Source organism: Accipiter gentilis, chromosome 8, assembly GCF_929443795.1.
Source record: "Accipiter gentilis chromosome 8, bAccGen1.1, whole genome shotgun sequence".
Classification (NCBI taxonomy): domain Eukaryota; kingdom Metazoa; phylum Chordata; class Aves; order Accipitriformes; family Accipitridae; genus Astur; species Astur gentilis.
Window position 1 is genome coordinate 36991237 of NC_064887.1, and position 20716 is coordinate 37011952.

General features: G+C 46.6%; 1 protein-coding gene across 13 annotated transcripts in view; it reads left to right on the plus strand.

Moving 5' to 3' along the window:
* Positions 1-20716, plus strand: part of PACS2 (phosphofurin acidic cluster sorting protein 2) — an 84449-nt gene that overhangs the window by 12985 nt on the left and 50748 nt on the right. For all 13 annotated transcript variants that reach the window (XM_049807834.1, XM_049807841.1, XM_049807835.1 and 10 more), the window contains exons 2-3: positions 16633-16720; positions 20030-20119. In XM_049807834.1, the coding sequence (XP_049663791.1) occupies positions 16633-16720; positions 20030-20119 (178 nt within the window). The remainder of the gene's footprint in view (positions 1-16632; positions 16721-20029; positions 20120-20716) is intronic.

The following is a 20716-nucleotide window of genomic DNA, read 5'->3' on the forward strand; positions in this document are numbered from 1 at the left end:
TAGGGGCTGAACTCCCTTTTATTTGCTCTTCTACCTCTTCCTTATGCTGCGCCTGAGAGTGTGCCAGAATTTAAGGTGCTCAGATTTCTCTTTCAGGCTGATGGGATCTGTATCTTCTTTCTGCCAGGATTCTGCTTTATTTTGCTTAATAAAGTTGAAGACCATTAATGTAGGCTTTGTCCTTGCTTCACAAATAGACTTTGAGCGTCTCCAGGTACTTGGGTAAGCTGTGCCTGATCATGTTCAGTCCCAGTGAGGATCTGAGACAGCTGCTTGCAGATATGAAAGCAGATCACAGGATTTTTTCCTCCCAACATGTAGCATTCAGCAGCTCAAGTGTAAAGCTGCTCACTGAGACAAACCTCTGGTGGTTCTTTACCTTTGGCCCATGGGGATGTGCTTGAGGATCAGAAGCCTGGCCAGTGCTTAGTCAGGCAAGCAGGTAGAGCTTTTTCCAGGGAGAAGGGATTTCAGAGGTAGATTTTCTCAGTTCAGCCTTCGGTCAGCATGCTCCTGTTTTTCTGACACATAAATGGCAGGTCGTGCTGGGTGTCCTTAAAAAAACCATCTATAATAAGCTTTTGCTGTTCATTCAATTATTTCCTCGTTCCAGGATCATAACCTACATGTACATGCAGCCTGGCAGTACTGAGAGCTCTGTTTATGTTCCTGCTGCACCTGCGTTCAAGGCCAGCTTTCCAGTGCTGGTCCCTTGCTGTGCACGTGTTGAGTGCAAAGGGCTCAGCTCTTCTTGATGCCCTGCACAGATGCTGATGGTACTACATTTTGAAGATGCATCTGCCACGTCTGGGTTTGGATGCTTAAGTTTGCTTTGCAGCATTGCTCACCTGCAGCAGAGCAAAACTGCAAAGTAAACCTGTTGCACCTAGGTGCTCGAATACAGGCTCTGGTCCAGAGCTGGGTTGTGAGTAGGTTTAGCCCGACCTCACCAACGTCCCAGCCGCGTCCTGCCTCCTGCTTCTTGTGGTATTTACTTCTCCCCTGGCTTCTATCGGCATTGCCACAGGCCTCTGTTGTGGTTTGGAGCTGTGAAAGCAATGTGTAGCGCTTGGCTTCTCAGTGGACTTGGAATCAGTGCACGCTTTCCTGCAGAATGGGTCCCTGTAAAACTATCTGGTGAATATTGGTAAAGTCATACAGTTCTTCACAAGGCTTCTAGGGAGGCGGGGAAAAGTTGCTTTGCATCTTGTGTACTTTTAAGTGGCATGTAAATGACTCTGGCAGTAAAGTAAGCAGCTGCGCAGGAATCCTGCTTTGCTTAGCTTTGAATGGCAGTGTGCTGGATACTGGGCATGTGTTTGTGTGACACTGCCAACACAGTGAGCTCTCAGAGGTAGCTCTTGGTTTAGGACAACCATAAGATGATTTCACTCTGCTTTGCTTTGCTTCCACTAGGTTGTCCTGTTTCTCCCTGGTGGTGCCCAGATTTGCTGATGGTTCATATTTTAGCTGGGAAAAATGTCCCTTGTTGGGATTCTGGTATGTCTGTATACAATAAAAAATGTTGAGTGGGCTGGGAATAGCTTCCAGCAAAGTTGTGTCAGTTTCTTGGAGCTCTTTTGTTTGGTAGAAATTCCTTTCCTTTCTCTCCCCCGTCCACCCCCCTGACAGCCCACCTCTTTTCTACAAGGACATGCTGAGGTATAATTCACAATCGTGTGACTGAAGTGAAATATGCACAGCTGCAACTGCATTTTCAAATGATACTTCATTGTTAAGGCATCTCTCTGAACAGGTTTGCAGTTCCAGTAGCCAAGTGGTCAGAATGTGGTAACAAAGAGGATTTTGTTGAAAACACTTGACTTCAATTTTTATCAAACTCTGAGAATGTTTTGACCACTTGCTACTTTTGAGTGCGGATAGGAAGTATCTGGAGCAGGGTAGATCCACGGTGGGGAAGTAAGTTAGGTGTGTCCCTGAGAAAAGGGTATGTGGTTGAGTTTTCCTTTGCTCTCCCTGCATTGTATTGCAGAAATCATATGACAGCTGCAATACAATAAAGAACACATTAGACAAAAGTTTTATTGATGTTTGAAGCATCAGGAATATCCAGCCTTGCAGGCTGCAGCTCTTCTCTACGTTCTCATCGAATGGAGAAATTTTGCAACTCTCTTTCCTCTTTGGATCCATCAGACTTGATGCCTTTGTGATATCTTGCTTTTCACGGTGCATAACAAGGCCCAGCGACTGGAAGCTGCAGGCATACAGTATTCTGTTGCAGTTACTATGGCCCAGTGCTGCCAGGATTTGGTATGGGGCTGACTGAATCACAGCCATACCAAGAGCCAGTGTCTGTTTATGGGTAAGTTGAAATAGATTTATTGGCATCCAGGACATCTTGAAGGCTTGTACCAGTTTAAAGGCAAAATTTGGAGTAACTTAGTGTGAACAATTCTCTAATCTCTGGAAATTCAACAGTTCATCTTGTCTCCCAGAGTTCCTGTCTCTTGAACAGTGTATTCAGGGTCCTCTAGCGTTTGTTTCTCTGTTTTCTGTCCTCTGCCAGCAGGCTGCTGCTGCTCTTGCTGACAGTCTCCTGGGCTATCTTGGTTCCAAAATTACCACCAGATTTTCCAAACTCTTGCATGAGTAACTTTGGTCTTTTCTCCTGTGAGTGAATTCACACTCCACCAGCCCTCCAACAGGACCTGCTCTGAGAGAAGGTAATCTGTGTTTGAGATGGTACCTCTGCAAACAGAGGACCCTGCTGAGTATCAGTCATAGGGGGGCTATCTGTCTCTGCAGTGTTCTTGCTGATTCAGGTGTAAAAACAGAGAAATGACTCAGTAATTTGTAGTTATATGAACATTTATGTGTGCTGAGAATTCTCATATACGTAACATGAAAATCTCTTGGAGAAACAGTTGTAGCATGCATTCTCCTTGGCTCCAGTTTCAAGGTGCTTGCTGTGAGCTGATGAACTGACCTTTGCTTCACAGTGGTGGAAATGAAGGCTCAAAATAAACACGTGGGGAGTGGTAGCAAACCTGCACTGGCTCTTTGGAGAGCTCGGGCTCACCAGGATTGTGGGAGCCCCCAAAACACTTTTCTCTCTCTCTGTAGGGAAATATGATTTCTTCAGAGACATGGATTTGACTGCCTCATTGCTGACTAACATGCCAAACCATGGCCTGGGAGACTTCTTGCAAATTGCATGCAAAATCTTAAAATGGGAGGCATTACTCCACTATTTGTAAGATGTGAAAAGGTAGGGATGGCCCCTCTCATCATGGCTTCAGTGTAAGTATCCAGGCTCCAAAAGGAAAGACCATGAGGGATGGTGGATTTGTATTGCTCTGTAACAGATGGGCACAGAGAAGGGGGTTTAATGTTTTACAGGTACACCAACAGAGAATTTCTTGCATCATCCTTTTAAATCTCAGCTCAATCTACTGCATGTGGAACATTTAACAGCTTTAGAAAATGTGGTGTTTAGTAGATCATTTGCCTGTTAGTGTATCTGAGGCTATTGGTGAAAAATCTCAGCAGTCAGAAGCATATAATGCACATAAATGCATTTCATGTATGACCAGCCATAGGTCTCAATGCAAACTTTGATGTGCTTGATATTAGCTGTTGTCATGTGGTGAAAATCAGTGGCTGAGTGTGGTCCTCTGAGTGAGGAGGGTGTAAAATTAAGGATTAATCCCATCCTGATGGTTGAAAAAATGTTGTGGCACTTGTTCCTATCTCATCCCCACTGATGATTCTCCATTGTTTCTGTGACAGAAATGCTCTTTGACAGCCTGAGTATGTGTAGCTGCTTTCAGGATGCTGCTTGCCTCATCCACAAAATGATGCTGATACCTATTCCTTGCTCTTGGCATTGCTGTCATGTTAGTGTTAGCTGATTGCATCAGGCAAAGGTGTTAGAAGAGAACGTTTTCAGGGAGCTGAGACTGGTCTGGCTGTAGAGTTTGGTCTTCATGAGTGATCTAATGGTGTGGTCCTGTTCACAAATGGAGTAACTCTGTCTTAACGCTGGATAGGCTCCTCAGTAATCCCACCCAGCAGTGAACCTTAGTATTCTGCTGAGGAAGAGCTGCCTCACATCTACCCTCCACTTGTTCATGCCTCATTTACCTCCATCTGCTTATTCTGTAGGGCACCTACAGTTTATCTTGATAAATCTGGGTTCAGTGGGAACTCATAGGCCTGATGAAAGGTTGTGGGGACTGGATGGATTATGATGGTTATAAATCACTTTTTGTTGCTTATATTTGGCATCAAGAATCTTATGGGGGTCTGGAAGAAGTTCTAAGCAGTGAAGACCAGCATCTCAGAGCACCTTGTGACTATTACAGCTTACTGTTTTTCTGGTTTACCCAGGTCACACTGATATTTTAATAAATATCCTTGACAAATTGAACTAACTATTTCAGGCATTTGGTTTGCTTTGCTGCTCCCTTATTGCTTTCAGTAATGAAATATCACCAGCAATGATGCTGAAGAAATGTAATATCTAAATAATATTGAATCCTGCTTGCCAGCTCAACTTCTGACAGCTGCTGAAGAGGTTTGGAGCATTAAGGAAATGCAAATGTTTCTCTGGAGCACATCACTGTATTCTACCTACCACTGCAAGTGTTTGGCACTGGTGGTTCTTCTGGACTCCTTTAGTAAAAACTGTGGTTCCTTTTTTCCCTGATGAACTTAAAGGTGATGTAAGCTTTCAGAAAAGAGGGTAAGCAAAGCCTGAGTTGCCAGGTTTTCTCCCTTTTCCATGAGAAATGCAGTGAAATCTCAGTCACAAGGGTTTTTTACAGAAAAGAAAACAAATAGAAAACCTTGTGCTAAGTTATTTCCAAACAAGTGTTTTCAGTAGCGGCTCTTTAAAGTGGAGCATACAGAGTATATTTAGAAGTGAGGAGAAAGATTGTGGGGGAGGGAAGACATTTTTGAAGTGCTGTTGAGAGACATTTTGAGATCACCTGGAGACTGGGAATTTCCCTGAAGGAAGCTGCTCTTACTGAGAGAGGATCAGAAGTGCTCTGAAAACCTGAGCTGTTTGCAGCCCCACTGCAAGGTCTGGAAATGCATCTCCTGGCTGGCCATAAGGACAGCCTGGTGATGTGGGTTCCTTCCCATTCAGGTATCTCCTCAGAGTGGGGGGAAGATGTTTCACGTGGTCTTTGGTAATGCAAAATCTGCTGCTGCTTCACTGTAAAGTAACCTCCACGGGTCTGCTTTAAAGACTGCAAGAGACCCTATTTTCTGTTCATTTGTGCACTTTTGGTGGGTTCTGTAATTTTCAAGGCCTTTGGTGGAGAGCTTGTGTCGTGCTTGATGGCAGGCTAGGCACTGCACTCTCTGTAAGCCTTTGTAGTCCAGTTCAGCTGGTTTTGGAAATTAAAATATTGCTTCTGGTTATTGCTGAAGTTCCATCCCTGGCAGTAGTGGTGGCAGTTTTGCTTCAGCCATCTCATTCTTGTATCAGCCTGGGTAACGTGGTTAACTATGTGGCTCTTAGAATCTCACTAGATCCCTTATTCCTGCTCTTTGGTGATTTCCTTCCCAGCTTATCTGTGCTCTTCTGAGCACTCCAGCAGACAGTGTGCAAATGAGCAAGCACTGCCCAGAATATTTGATGGAAGAAATGCAAGGGATAGGTGCTGGACCACGGTGCAGCTTCAGTCAAAGGCATCAAGAGGCATTTATTTCCCTGCAAGGAGTGCTGAACACTTCAGCACTTTCAGACCTTTTTTGACCGTTGTTGGTACTGCTAAGCTCCTCTCGGTTTGCCCCTTCACTTTCTGGGAAGACAAATCTGCAAGGGATAGTACATTTCAGGTGCTTTACCTTCAATGTTTTGTTCCAGTTTGAGGGATGTTAGCCAGTGTTTCCAATGTGTTTAACACTTAATAGAGTTCCCCAGCCTTAGTGACAGAATCTGGAGTTCTTTGTGAATTATATTTAGCACTCATGGAGGCTGCTTTGTCAGCTGTGTGTTGTTGCCTTGTAAAAACTGGCACCATTCAAATCTAAATAAATGCTTCTGGGAAAGAAGAACCTTCTTTTTATAATTATTTTAATGTATTTGATTTGGAAATATCCTTTGAGCTGTGGCCAGAGAGCAAATCAGTTGTCAGCATTGCAGTCCCCTGTTTGAAGCACCTGTGCACAGATGAGCCAGTGCTGTGGGGCTTAGAGGAGCTTGGTGCTTGTGTGCCATGATGCTGTCAGGGCAAACAGCTGAGGTGCTGTGAGCATTAAGCAAGGTGTTTGGTACAGCTGCAGAAATTGCTCTTCATGGAGCTGGTGGTTCTCCTAACCTTGCTTCTGACCTACTGTTGAATACATTGGGGTTTGGAGTTGCAACTTTCCTTTTGCTGCTCCGTCCCTGTAATTCAGGTTCCTAGTGCTGTATTTTTGGATGCTGGAAAGAAATCATACTTTGGGGTGCTAAATAGTTCTCTTGAGGCATGAGAATTGTGCAAAAAAAGTTATGTTTCTAACTTAGGTAACGAATTCTGATATTTCTTTGACTGTCATTCCATTTGTCTCTGGAGTCAGGGGAGGAGGGAGCCAGCATTAAACACGGGGCAATTAAAGGAACAGCATAGACCATTGGCTCTGTGAAGTATTGGGGTGGCTGGCTGCACATGCCAATCTGGAAGAAGGCCAGAATGGCAGGCTTTGACAGACTTGCTGCAATGAGAACGGCGTTGGGATCTCTGAAGTGTTCTTCTAGTCTGAAAGCAAGCCTGCCAGCGAGATGCTTTGCATATTTGATTGCTGTGCTGCTAATACCAAACGTACTATCAAAGTTCACAAATGTTTTTCACTGCTGCTGGCTGCTCTGCTTTTACCCTTACAGGACATTTTGAGTTCTCGGTAAAAAAAGCAAACAGCCATTTGGACTCTAATTAGGCCTGTGTGGTTCTCCCATCTTGTTTATGTCAGGCCATATTGCAGACTTCACAAACAAAACCCTGTTCATCTGGCACTCAATGCAACTGGTTTAAATCAAGGTTACAGAATGATGGTCTGTTAGGAATGGGCCACCTGCCCTGGCTTTGCTGCCTTGGGTCCAGATTGGTCAGCAAGGAAAAAGCAAGCTTAAAAACAAACACGAAAACCCACCCGCAAAATTCCTTTTAAAAAGCTCCTACAACAGTTTTCTGAAAATCTGTTTATTCAGAGTGGTGTAAGGTGGTTATCTTTCAGAGAAGCACCAAGTCTTAAGAATTACTTGCCATCAGGGTCTTGGCTTTGACTGGGAGAGCCACGTGTCTGACTTGCTCATGAGCTGGGAAGCTTTCAGAGATGGTTGAGTGAGAAGCAATTTGGTGCACCCCACGGTGTGAGCCTGTCTGGTCTCTGGAGTGACAGGCTGTTCAGCTCGCCTCTGCATTAGAAAGTGTCGTGGAAGCTGTTCAAAGTGGAGGGAAGGCAGAGAGATGGCAAATTGTTCATGCCCTCAGAGCAAGCTTGGATTTGGGTACACAAAGAAGCCATCTGTTTTTCCTTGACTGCTTTCTTAGCTGGAGGCTTCCTAGTCCTGATTTCTCATGATGAAGAGATCACAATGATGGGTAACCCGAGCAGAACTGAGCTCTTTGTTACAAGCTCTTCATCTTCAGCCTGAAGTCAGGGGTCCTGTTGGCATAGTTTTTTTCCTCTTGATGTGGGGGCCTTTGATGGCTGATTTACAGACAAAGGGGAATATCAGGATTATTCAGGCTGAGTCCTGGCCTCTAATGATTTGCAGGCCTTAGGGACAGTACGTGCTGTGGCTGGGACTGCGGTGTCTTCCTGGGGTACCAACTGGCTAACAGCAATGTGCAGAGAGCTCAGGACCAGGTAGCACAGCAGCAAGCTCTCGCTGTGGGCTGTTCAGTGGTGGGAATAAAAAGCAGAATAGCACCTAGCATTTTGAAAGTAGAGTGCAAGAGTGCTTGGAGACCTGTGCTTCCTACTGTCAAAAAGAAAAATACTAAACCAGACTGGCCGGTGCAGGACCTCCCTGTGAATCTGTCTGCACTCAGATGCACACTGGCTTCTCGTTGCCAAGCACATACAGGCTTGTGGGATGGGGCAGGGGAGCTGCTGGGGAAGTGGCTGTTTGGAGAACAGAGTTCTTGACAGAGTAGTGAAGGAGGATTTGCCATCAGAATGCTCCGGAGGGGAGTGAGGAGGAACAAGAAAGCTGGCAGAGGAGCTGGTCTCATTTGTTGTGTGGTTGTAGGGAGCTGGTTGCATGTGGGCTGTGACATCCCTAGTTGCTGTGGAGATGTTACAGCTCCCAACCTGATGCTGCTGCCACTGCCTTTGGGGATGCTGTGCTCAGGGTTGAGGCATGGAGGTGGTAGAGGAGAGGACAGGGGAGAGACTGGGGCTTATCATCCAGGCAAGACACATGCTGGAGAAAACATGTGCCTTGAGGCATTTTCTTTCATCTCACTGACTGGTGCCTGTAACATAGCGAGGTACCACTACAAGGATTTCCTTGGGTGTGTGCTGGAAGGCTGGGTGCTGTCTTTGTTCTTGCAGCTAGCTGGCTGCAGCACTGCCAGCTTGGGAGGAGGATACTGGTACAAATGAAGGCAGAGATGTGCTGCTCTGTGCTTTGCAGTACACTGTGGACAGATCAGGAAGCCTTTAGCTCTGATGGTCCCTCTCTCCTTTGCTGGCTTCTTTGTGCAGCTCCCGCTACTCCCAGAGGGTTCAGGGGCAGAGGGGAACCGCTCCTGGTAGGCAGAGACAAAGTTCCTGTAGCATGCCTGGAATAGCCGATCCCAGTGATCCAGCCTGCTGTGTGACAAGCGCTGCTGTTGGGGCAGGGGCCGAGCGAGAAGGCAGGCTGCATAAGGAAGGCAATGCAAGGGAGGGGTGAGCTGGGATGGGGAGGGTTGCTGGGTTTGTTCCAGCTGTGAAGGTCTTTCCTCTTCATCCCCTACCCCCTGATTTGTTTTTGCATTCCTCCTCCCCGAGTCTCCTTTTGGTTTGCTCATTTGTGTATATGCTTTTGTGCCAATCTGTAAAGCATGTGGTGGGAGTTGCCTTCCACCCTGGCTGGCTCACATAAGCTTAGTGGGTTGTGCCTTTGTTTTGTTGCTGGCTAGCTGAGAAATTAAGCCCTAGCTACAGAAATGGCTTGACCAGCCCACATCCTAAAGGCTCCCCTCCCTGACATGTGCTACTGACTGCTCTCATTAGGTGCTCAAATGGGAAACTGGCATTTGGGTGCTGCAAAGGCTTTTTGGGCGAGAGGCTGTACTGCACTGCATGGGTATCTTGTGCAAGCTTGTTAGCACCATAGCTGCCGCTGGCCTTTGGTCAGATGGATGTGGCTATGCCTGGTCTGTCTCCATCTTGCTGCTCGTTCCTTGGTGGTGGCTCTACTTACTCCAGCTACTATTAAATTAATACAACAAATATCAGATGTGTTTGTCTCATCTGTAATACAGAAAATGTAATCCTGATGGTCCGTCAAAGGAGTCTTAACCATGAATCAGCTTTTCATTATTTGCTGATTTTAGTCTTTAAAGCTAACAAAACACCTTCCTATTGCCTCAAAACTTTAAAAATATTGATCAAACCTAATCTACCAGTACCATAGGCTCTTTCATTGGTGCTTACTTTGCTGTCTGCAGGATGCCGTGCAGGCCTGGTGTTCTGGATGCTGGGTTTGAAAGAGGCAAGCCAGGAGAGGTGTATTTAACTAGACTTGTGCCTGTGCTTGGCTTTGCAGGCAGCATGGTATCAAAACATAGGTGAGTGTGCTGGTTTGGGCTGGGATAGAGTTAATTTTCTTCATAGTAGCTAGTATGGGGCTATATTTTGGATTTGTGCTGAAAACAGTGTTGATAACACAGGGATGTTTTCTTTACTGCTGAGCAGTGCTTACACAGAGTCAAGGTCTTTTCTGCTGCTCACCCCACTCCACCAGCAAGTAGGCTGGGAGGGTGGTGTGTGTGGAACAAGGATTTGGGAGGGGACACAGCTGGGACAGCTGACCCCAATGGACCGAAGGGATATATTCCATACCATATGATGTCATGCTCAGCATATAAAGCTGGGGGAAGGAGAAAGAAGGGGGTGTGGGGGGGGGATATTCAGAGTCATGGCATTTGTCTTCCCAAGTAACCATTATGTGTGATGGAGCCCTGCTTTCCTGGAGATGGTTGAACACCTGCCTGCTGATGGGAAGTGGTGAATGAATTCCTTGGTTTGCTTTGCTTGCGTGCGTGGCTTTTGCTTTGCCTATTAAACTGTCTTTATCTCAACCCATGAATCTTCTCACTTTCACTCTTCCGATTCTCACCCCCATCCCAACATGGGGGGAGTGAGCAAGTAGCTGCGTGGTGCTTAGTTGCTGGCTGAGGTTAAACCATGGCAGTAAGTTTGCCTAACTCCTTTGTACTCCATTGCCTGTCTGAGAAACAGACCTAATCCCTGCTTCGTGGGGCTTTTCTGGTGGTTTTTTTTTTCCCCCTAAGTCACCTTGTAAAGGGATTTGAAACCATCAAAATGAAGTGTGAGAAGCCAGCTGTATAGCAGCATGTGCAAGAACTGAGATCCTGACAGAGGTCAACAGATGTGTGAAGAGAGCTGCTTCTGCTCTTGCTGAAATGATTTCTTAAAGGGAGAGAAAGCTGGTGTTTCTTGGTAGCACAGTTCAGAGCATATACCTGGAAGCGAGCAGTTGGTGACAGGCTGATTTCCTGCCGGTGTGACTTGGAATACATCAGGTCTCGGCCTGGTAGTCAGAACATGGTGTGACACAACTGCCAGCTTGCACAAGAAGCTGTGCTTGGCTACCTGAAGAGTATGTAGAGCTGTGGACATTTGGGGTTGACCCCTGTGGGTTTCACCAGCATTACTGTGCCTCAGTAGTGCCCTTTCTTTTCCAGACTACTGAAGCACTAAGAAATGAGAAGTGCCAATGTAAACTCTTTTGTGAGACAGAGTTATTTGGCTTGCAGGGATCCTGATCCCTTTCTGCCTTGGGTAAGTCCTCTAGAGCCAGCCGGCAATGTCTTGTCCCACTGAAGGAAGACGTGTCTCAGTGTTTTCCAACTGATGCATTGGATTGGAATATCTAAGCTCAGATGCACTTTAATCCTTGGTCATATTAACTGCATGCTGCTCCTCAAATAGCAAATGTGCCCATGCAGAATTCTAGGATCTTTTAAAAATTATGCAGGCCTGAAAAATTTTGACACTCTCACCCTTTTTGCATTCTCAGTTTGGAGCAGGAGTATTTGTAATATATTTTAAGTGAGTAGGACAGTATTTCAGCTGTAAAAGGATAGTGTCTGGCTGTGCATGTGTGTCCTTGTGAGGTCCTGGGTAGAGCCTGTTGTGTAAAATAAGCTGCCATCCTCTTACCTGTCTGAACAAGACCTGCTTGCTGCAGTATTTCTATGGATCTTAGTCTCTAGAATCTTAAGAGCTTAATTCTCTGTATTAATGCTGGGAAGAGGATTCCAAGATCCTTGAGAACAAGAACAATGAAAACACTTGCTCTGCAATTGTTTCCTGGCTTCTTAAAGCTTACTTGAGTGGATCTGTAGCCAGAACAGCTGGCTAAAGGTTGCTGTTCAGCTGGGGGGTAAGTGTTGAACAAAGGAGATGTAAGCAGAGACTAATGCAGACTATTATGTTTCTTTGCAAGTTACTCAGGTTATGTTTCTGGCATGACAGAAATTGGGGTGCTTGATGTTTGTCTCCTCATTTAATTTCTTCTTGCCTTGGAGCTTATCTGAGAATGGGACCAAGATTAGATTGTTTTGGAAAGTGAAGAAGCACTCTTCCTGTGGCTTCTACTATTGCTACCCTTGCCTGGAGGCCCACTCTGACGCTTCAGTGACATTAGAGGACAGCTCTTCTCCCCTGCTTTCTCCCCGAGCTAACTCTCTTAAGCCAGTACAGAGCCCTGCCTTTAGCATATAAGTGCAGCAATAAGTACATCCACATGTTGTTCTTTTCTTCCCAGGCATGTGCAAAGCAGGTGTAAGAAACTGCTTGCACAGTTGGTTGTTCGTGTGCTGCATGCGTTCATACCTTACTTAAGCAGCTGTCTCTGAAAAATGCTGTGCAGGGGCTTCTCACTTCGGCCTCTCCTGCACAGATGCCTCTGTAGCTATGTGCAAAATGGCTCTGTTTGTCTGGGCAAGAGCATGTGTAGGTGGGTGTCTCCCTCCACTTCTCCTTTAAGTGGCTCATGATTTATTTTGGGACTGACTTCGGTGTAAAGTGTCAGCTCAGAGCAAAACGCTCAAAGTTGAGGTTGAAAGCATCAGGGTAGGAGGCTGCTTGCTGTCCCGAAATGCTGAAATAACTTGGGTGAGGTGAAACATCCAGTGGCCAAACGGAAACCAGTTCCTTCCTTATAGCCATTGGCTGATAGAGGTTTACAGACCTCGGAGGAGAGTGCTTCTGGCATGAAAGATTTTCTCTAGGAACAATGTCTTCACTGCTTTTAACCTGGACAAAGGGTATCTGTGTACTGAGCTAGAGTCTTCCTGCCCCAGCTCCCATTTTGTGCTTGGAGTCCCTTATAGCTGTGGATGCATCTGTTGTTATTCTCGACTTCTATCGGGCTTAATTAAAATACAGGTCTTTAATTTTTAATTTTTCCTTCCTGTTGATTCGACTGTCTCTGCATGAGCAAGGTCTCAGTGCAATTACTGTGCTCCCTGTGGAGAAACACACATTTAATTCAGTGAGGCAGACTCTTTCTTGGAGGGGGTTCATTTTCCTGATCTTCCTACTTGGAGGGATGCAAAAGCAAAACATCCAGTGAGTAAAGAATGCGACACTTTATGTGGTTGTTCTGGACATGTTTGCTGGATCTTGGTTACCAAAATGTTATGTTCCTTGCAGATAACTGCCTCCCTGAGCAAAGAGATGGTGATGAAGCTATTCAGCACAACTTGTGTTAGCAGGGTGAGTCGAAACCATTGGGTCAGGTCCAGGTTTCCTCTTTAAAACTGCATTCTTGCAGCAGTGATATAAAAAGATGAAGAGTATTATTCCTGTAGAATGCATTAGGCTGTCTCATGATTTGTTAACCTGAGAACAGGGTCAGGCAAGTACCTTGCACCTCCTCGCCATGGGGGGGACATGTGTGACCGGAGGGGATGCAAGCTCCTCAGCAAGCACTGCCTGCTGCTGTGTGGGACCCAGCTGTGCTCCTAGCAGGGCGATCTACTATGAACCTTCAAAAAAGGATGGATATCTTGACTCTCAGATTTCCATTGCCCTTATTTAACACTGCTTCGGCTAACTTAAGTTTTTGCTAGCTTAACTCGCCATGTGCAACCATAGGTCACTGCTGAAACAAACATGCGAAGAAAGGGTTTGTCTGCACCTCCTGTACTGCAGTCTCAGGCTTTTTATAGACCGCTCAAAATTCTTCAACATCTTTCAGCTCCAGACTTGAGACTTCCTCAGTTCCCTTGTGTGTGTGCGCTAGGTTATTTTCCCTGTGTTCACAGAGATCATGTATGTATGTATTAGAAACTTCCAAATACAGCCTTGTTCTTTTTTTCAGGTCTTTCCAGGTCTACCTGTGTCTGTCCTATTTTTCTTACCAATGGTTAATCTTGACAGTCTTGTTGATAGAAGTGTTTTGTGAGACCAGTCCCCTTCCTGATCCCTGAGACTTGACAGAAGTACAGCAAAACCTAGGCAAAAGATAAGTGTATATGGAAGGAGGTGCCGCCATTATCGGAGGCAGTTATGGCAGACAAATCCTTGCTGTACTTGCAGGCGTGAGCAGTTCAGGATCCTTGTGCTGGTAGCAGGGGCACCACGCTGATTCTAGATGCAGAGACATGCTTGGAATATGCCTTTTCATTATTATTTGAGTAAGGTATGGCCCCTTTCTGCCATATATTCTTGAAGGTTGCTTTGATTTGTAAGCTGCAAACTTAGTCTGAAGACCCAGAACAATAAGTGTGTTGAGTGCAAGAGAGATTTGGTGGGATTTAAACTGTCTGATTTTTATTCCCTGCCCCCCCCAATGGAGAATATAAACATTTCATTGTTTTTTTGTGTGAAGCGCCTTTTAGTACCAGCAGCCCAGCAATGGGGGATAAAGAAAGCAGATGTGTCCTGTGTCTTTTTTAACTGCTTTTGTTTTTCTGATCAGTGTAAAGGAGGCTTTTAAATTTTTTTAATTTTTTTCCTAAGCAGCAAGTGCTCCACAGGGCTTGATCAAAGCTCATAAATGATGAATTGAAGGAATGCCCGGCAGAGAACAGAACGCCCTCCTTGTGCTCTGCTGTGTGTGCTGAGAACACCATTGTTTCTTCCCGTACCTTTTTCATCCTTGAGCTCTGGGCTGGAGAGAAAAGGCCTTTGTTCCTTGCCTGTCAGCCGAGACAATGCCAGTGTGTTGTCCTACCTCTGCTCTCAGCACCTGACTGGCCGGAGCTCTGTGGGTTTTGGCAAGCTGAGCGCAATTGTCCTCCAGCTACAATGTTACAAAGAAAACAAATGGCATCACAGCCTCCTTCCTCCAGATCCTGGCCTGGCTGCTTCACGGCTGTGGCTGCATGAGACTCTGCTCGCTGTTTTGTTCAGGATTTGGAGGGAAAGCTGGTGGCCTCCTGCACTCTGGGTTGAAGGATGCAGCCTCACTTGACTTCCAGTGCACAGGGACACTAGGGTTTGCAGTCCAATGCATTGGTCTGTGCTCTCCTGCTTCCGCAGGTGCCTGCTTCGCTCAGGGGGAGGCTCTGCCCATGGGTGAAAGCGTGTTTGGTTTCCCCTCCGACAGCCCAGCAGCAGCTGCAGCTGTCCTGCCCGCTTCTGCCGTCCTTCCTTTGGCACCCAGCGCCTCCAGGCTCGCGCTCTCTAGCACGTTTGTCTCGATGACACTGCGCGCAGCTGCTGATGGTGTGACAGAGGGGAACGCAGGCCCAGGCAGACCCAGTTTTTCCACCTTCCTTGTAATTTCTAGAGCATCTCTGGCTGCGCTGTCTTCTGATGCAACACTCTGCAAAGGAGAGAGCTTTTAGTTCTCTCTTTCTGTTGTTTTTTGGGGGGTTGATTGCAGGAACCAGTGCTTTGCAAATGAGCACAGAGAACAGATACCATGGGCTGGGGTGGAGGCTGGCAAGGGCAGGTTTGGAGAGGTGTGCTTGAGTGAAGAGCATAAGAGCTAAGACCAGCTCTTCCCTGTTCCTAGCCCTGTGTGAGAGGGTGGAGTTCAGGCAGAGCCACAGGTGTTTCTGGATGAGGCAGGCAGTAGTTGCTTCCACATCTGCCGCTGCTCCTGTTGGGAGGAGCCTTTAGCTGCATCTCTCTTGCCGTTTTTGTACCAGGCCGATTGTGTCTACTTCAGGTATTGTAGCAAAGCAATGTTTCAGCTTCCCACCATGGTGGAGAAGGTGGTGGAGGTGTAAGTCACTCTTGCGGTGGTGACTTGCTGGGTTCCTGGCACCAGTGTGGAGTCATGTAGTTCAAGTGCAGGCTGTAGTCAATGGCACTTGTGCTACTGCTGCCTGGGCATGCACCAAAATCCAGCGTCAGCTCCCCTTCCCATCTACAGCTGGACTTGGCCACTTCATAGACAGCCCTTTTTCTGGGAGAAAGCTCTGCAGTGGATTTCAGAGGAGCCACGCTGAGGCTTGCTGACTTCCCATGGCAGAGACCAAAGATGCCTGTGCTGTGGGTTAGGGACCTGACAGAAAGGCAGTGCTGGCTCCTGGCCAGCATGATGGATGATGTCTAGTTACTAGAGCCCACCTGGCAGCTTTCTCTGGCCTCTGCTTTCCTCAAGCTGAGCTGTCTTAGCTTCGGGTTTATCTTTCCCTGAAGTTTGTTTCTAGGCGTGCCTTCTTAATTACACCAGCTGGTCTTAACTTCTGTGGAATTGTGACAGGGCCAATACTGTGGTCACATTATCTCAGAGCTTTAACTCAGCTGCACCTAGTCCATACTTCATCCTCTCCCAAGCTCCCTGTGCTGGAAGGCAGAAGTGCAAACAGCTTTAACCAGAACAATGTAGCATTGCCTGGGTGAAGAATGTGATTTACTTGCATATGTGTGGCATGTGAAAGCCAGGGCCAGAGGGCACTGCTTGAGTCCTCTCCTTTTTTTTTTTTTTTTTTTTCTCCTTTCCCATTAGAGATGTCTGAGCCGCTTGCTAGTACTTTTGTCTGGGGGTGAGGAGGAGAATGCATGGGTTGACAAGAGGAGGTGGGAGTGAGATCTTTGGGAGCCAGGAGTCTGAAACTGAAAAAGCCAACAATCTAGGAAAGCTTTGTAGACAAGTTTAAAATTAGACTGACCCAGTGCTTTTATATTGCTGGAATTTAATTACTCTGACCCTAAAGGTTTTGGTCTGACTCGAAGAAAGAGTTCCCAGGCTGTGGTCGGTGGAAGTCTGTGCTGTGAGGCGTGCTCATGTGGTCGTGGGTCTGTATCAGAGATGTACGTCCTGTCCACCTCCTTGTGTTTGTGAAAGGTTGGAGAAATGCAGTCTGAAAAGCCAGGGAAGCCGCACGTTTCTGTTGTCTGTGTCTGTATCAGTGTGTGGCTTGTATCCTGGAGCCTGTTCATCCTCAAACTGGGATACTGCTGTGTGTAAAAGCTGTTCAGACCTTTTCCTTTTTCAGGCATGATTGTAACTTTCTCTTCTGTTCCTGTTTGCAGGTTGTGCAGCTTGACATTAAAGAAACTGGTAGTCTTAAAGGAATTGGATAAGGAGCTTATTTCTGGGGTCATTGCTGTCAAAATGCAGGTAATTGCTGCTCAGTTCTAAGAATTAAATGTGTTGCTTGGGTAAAAATACTGGCAGATGCCGAAGCTGAGCTTCACCTCCGTGTGAGGGTCCATTGCAGCCATGGGCTTCTTCTCAAATACATCAGGGCATTTTGGATGTGTGGAGAGTCTCTTGTGATCCTTCCCCCATGTTCCTACTGAATTTCGCTGTTGTAAGCGAAGATTATTGTTTGCTGAGGGCTCAGCATGAGCTTATCTTATGTAAAAATGCTCTTTACAGATCATATGCTGTCACCTCTTCTTCCTGAGCTGTCACTGAATCCAAACCTGGTTCTCTATTTAACATGCTTCAGCTCACTTTAGGGCTGAACATCTTGGTAACTTGGTCCTGGTTTTGGGGGGTCTGGAGACTGGGCCTTCCTCTGCTGATGGGCAGCTCTGCTATCAAGAGTCCAAGTCATTTTGTAGCCAGATGCTTGTCAGTGGATTTGTAGGGTGCCTGTATGTTTTAATTTGTTTCCATAAAATACAGCTGTCATTCTAGGTAAATAACCCACTTGACAGCATATGTTTGAGCCATTTAATTAGGTGCCTACATGTAGGTCACACTGCTTGGAGGTAGGCCAGGAAGGAAGGGGACTCAGTTCCACAGTGCGTCATAGCATGAGTTCGGCTCAGCTCCCACCACTGCAAATGCTGAAGTACCTAATGAGTAAAAGCCTAGCAGACCTATAAGTAGAAAAATACTATTAACCATGCTGAAAAGCAGCTGCTTTTCAAATAAACAACCTGGCAAACTCCTGCAGAGAGCTGGTTGTGTCAAAGCACACAAAATCTAGCTTGGAGGGTGAAATCATGAAGGCTTTATGGTGCAAGAACATGCAACTGAGGATTTAACCGGCATCTCGCATCTCCATGAGTAGTCCAGTTGGAGTAAAAATGTGTCCCCTCTATGTTGGAGGGGGTTCACGCACCCACAGCAGGGAGCAAAAGGCAGGGAATTGTTTCACACACCTGGATTCATGGGAACCTCGGAAGAAGCACAGCTGCGGGTTCCCAGGCTCTCAGATATTGCTTATCAGGGCTGAAAGCTTTCCATATGTTTGTACTCCTAGGTGGTGGATGCATCACTGTAAGGGCCTGAGGCTTGTCAGTGAATGATCTATGCTCAGAGCTTGTCAGACTTGGGTTGGAAAATTCAGTACCTTTTATTGGAGCAAAACCTTCTTTTCTTGTCCTGGTTACTGCTCACTGCTTACACTTTTTTGGGGTGAAAGCTCGCCCCAGACCTGCAAGTACAAAGGGAGTTTTAACACATAGGACTTTCTTGTCTATTTTGGGTACGTGTTGTGATCTGCCTTGCTACAGTAATCCAGATGCTGGAACCTGAGCTGTTCTGCAGTCCTCTACACCAGGGCAGATCCTGAAGAACTGGAAGGCAGAAGGACTTGCCATGTTTGGGGTGCTCATCTGCCTAATCCCAGGCTGCAGCTTGCATCCCAAGGCCATCCTTATTTTGCCCTTGATACCTCTGTCCAGTTGACCTAGAGGAGACAGGGGCTGGAATGACTACTGTCCCAGAGGGTGACTCACCTTGGGTGTCCCTTGTGCTGAATCAGCACCCATATTTCGCTGTGATGTGCTGTTTAACAGTGGGTCAGTAGCACTGCAGCTGTCTCAGACACAGGCAGATTGAAGCCCTGTTATTAGAAGTCCCTTTACAGCTTGCAGGTTGTGATGATGATGCTGACAAGCTCTTTCAGGGACACTTAATTTGCCAGCACTCAGGTTTCTGACGTGGCTATTGTTTGAGGCTGATGATACTGGATCATCAAATATATGATCTCTGTCAAATGACTCACTGCCTTTGTATGGGGAATTGCAAAAGAGGTGTCAGACACTGGAGTCAGTCCAGAGGGGATGACTGAATTCAGACCTAAGGAGAGCATCTTACCTGCATTTCCCGTGTCTCCTTGCAGCCTCTTGAACAGTGATGTTCAAAGAGTTGTCAACTGTATTTCCCAAGCCATTGCTCTATTTATCTGCTGCGGTCTTTTAAAAGCAGCTATATTTGGTCTTTCATTAGATTTCGAGTTGCATAACAAGTAAAGCAAGATTGCTGCTATTAGGAGCTTTGCACCAATGGAACAGATGCCGCTGTTGCCAGCAGCGAGGCTAGCTGTGCTTTACTTGCACGCGTGCTGCTTTTCCTGGGGGGGAGCACTTCGCTTTCTCACCCTGCTCTGCTGTCTGTCTTCTGATCTGCTGGAGCTTAGGCACCTCAGCTTTTCCACAGAGGAGCCTGCGCTGTGTTGTGCAGGAGCTGAAGCACCACTGCAAATCACAGCATTTGCTCTGGCTGCCTGAGCAACGTTGGGGAGGAAGGCGTGTAAATGAGTCTTTGCCTCTCTCTCATCTCAGGATGCTATTTGAGGCTGATATGGGCAGAGCAGATTTTCCTTTGGATGAAGCTGGGAGGTGTTTACTCCTCCCCAGTCTGTCTCGGATTTCCCAGATGCTGCTTTTTTGAGAGCTACAGTTCTGTGCTTCTGGGAGATCAGCCTGTCTGGACAAAGCCAGATCTGCAGCCTCAGCAGAACATTGAGCCAGGGACCTCTGAAACTTGCCACTGTGTTTGAACAGTGCAGAAGGATTTGCTAGGCAGCAGTCTGTCAAGCTTTCCTACTAGTTTTCCCTGAAACATTCCCTGAAATGAAATGCTTATACAGTAAATAGCCTAGTAACTTGGTTAGCATACAGCAGCCCAAACACAGTGTTGATTTGGAGTTGCCCTGTAATACTATCAGATCTCCAGACTCCACTGTGATGCTTAGTAGATTTATTTTCTTTTGTAACCCCAACTACTTGCAGTTGTTTAAACAGGTTTAAATCTCCACTTTGCCCAGGGAGGGGTGAGTGCACAAAAAGAAAAGACCAGTCTGTTGTGGCTAACACTGGAGATTTAAGCATGATGCTGCAGCCTCCAAACGCAGGAGATGATGAACCTTGTACCTGTTGGCTGAAGTAAAAATATGAGACTTGAACTTGAGGGGTGGGGGTTGACTCAAGGCTTTTGAATGCTGGAGTTTGGCAGAACAAAAGCAGCTTTGTTGCAGTTAGGGACAGCAAATATGCCCAAACCATTATTAATCAAATATGTCCCTTTCATCTCATTAATATTTCACAGAAGTGCAAGGTCAGACCCATCCGTTCACTTTCTCTGTGGTAGTCTCTGACAATGTTTCCTGGTTTTCAGTAAATAGGACGGGGGTGGGATGTAAGGGCTGGCTTCTGGGGAATTCACCCGATGGACTTTGTTTCTGTACAGGGCTCCAAGCGCATCCTGCGGTCTCATGAGATTGTATTGCCCCCGAGTGGACATGTGGAGACGGAGCTTGCGCTGACCTTCTCCCTGCAGGTAAGGTGGGATGTGGCCTTGGGGTGTGTGTGCTTGCTGGACTTGCTGCTTTGCAGTGAGCAGAGGTGCGTTTTGAGTCTGAGGTGACGGTCCTTCTAGTGCTGCCAGAGATACTTGTTCTTAAGGCAGTCCCAGCCATTTCTTAAGAGCTATCTGAGCTCTTTTGGCTTGTCTCTGGGCAGTCAGATGTGGGGAATTTGAGCAAAAATGGCCTGGATGCTTCCATGATCTGGGGAGGGGGAAGCCCACTAGGAAAGCTGTAATATAAACCCATAGAGTTGTTCTTGGTATCAACCCTGCATCATGGAAGGCAGATCTCTAATCCTGACTTGTGTCTGGGCGGAACAGGCAAGTTAGACACTAGGTACAATTATCATGACCTCAGTGCAACAACCAAAATTTGTCTGAATTGCCTCTCAGCATTGAGGGCCTGGAGCAGGGTGCTGGTTTGCAGTGTTGGGGGACCTTCCTTGTGCATCCTGTGTTTGGAGCCCAGGAACACGAGGACTTTGCTGCAGTCTGTCCTCTTCATGTTATGACTGTGGTAGGAACTGGAGCAGAGCAGAATAGCTCTTTTTTGCCTTTTGTGTTGCCTTA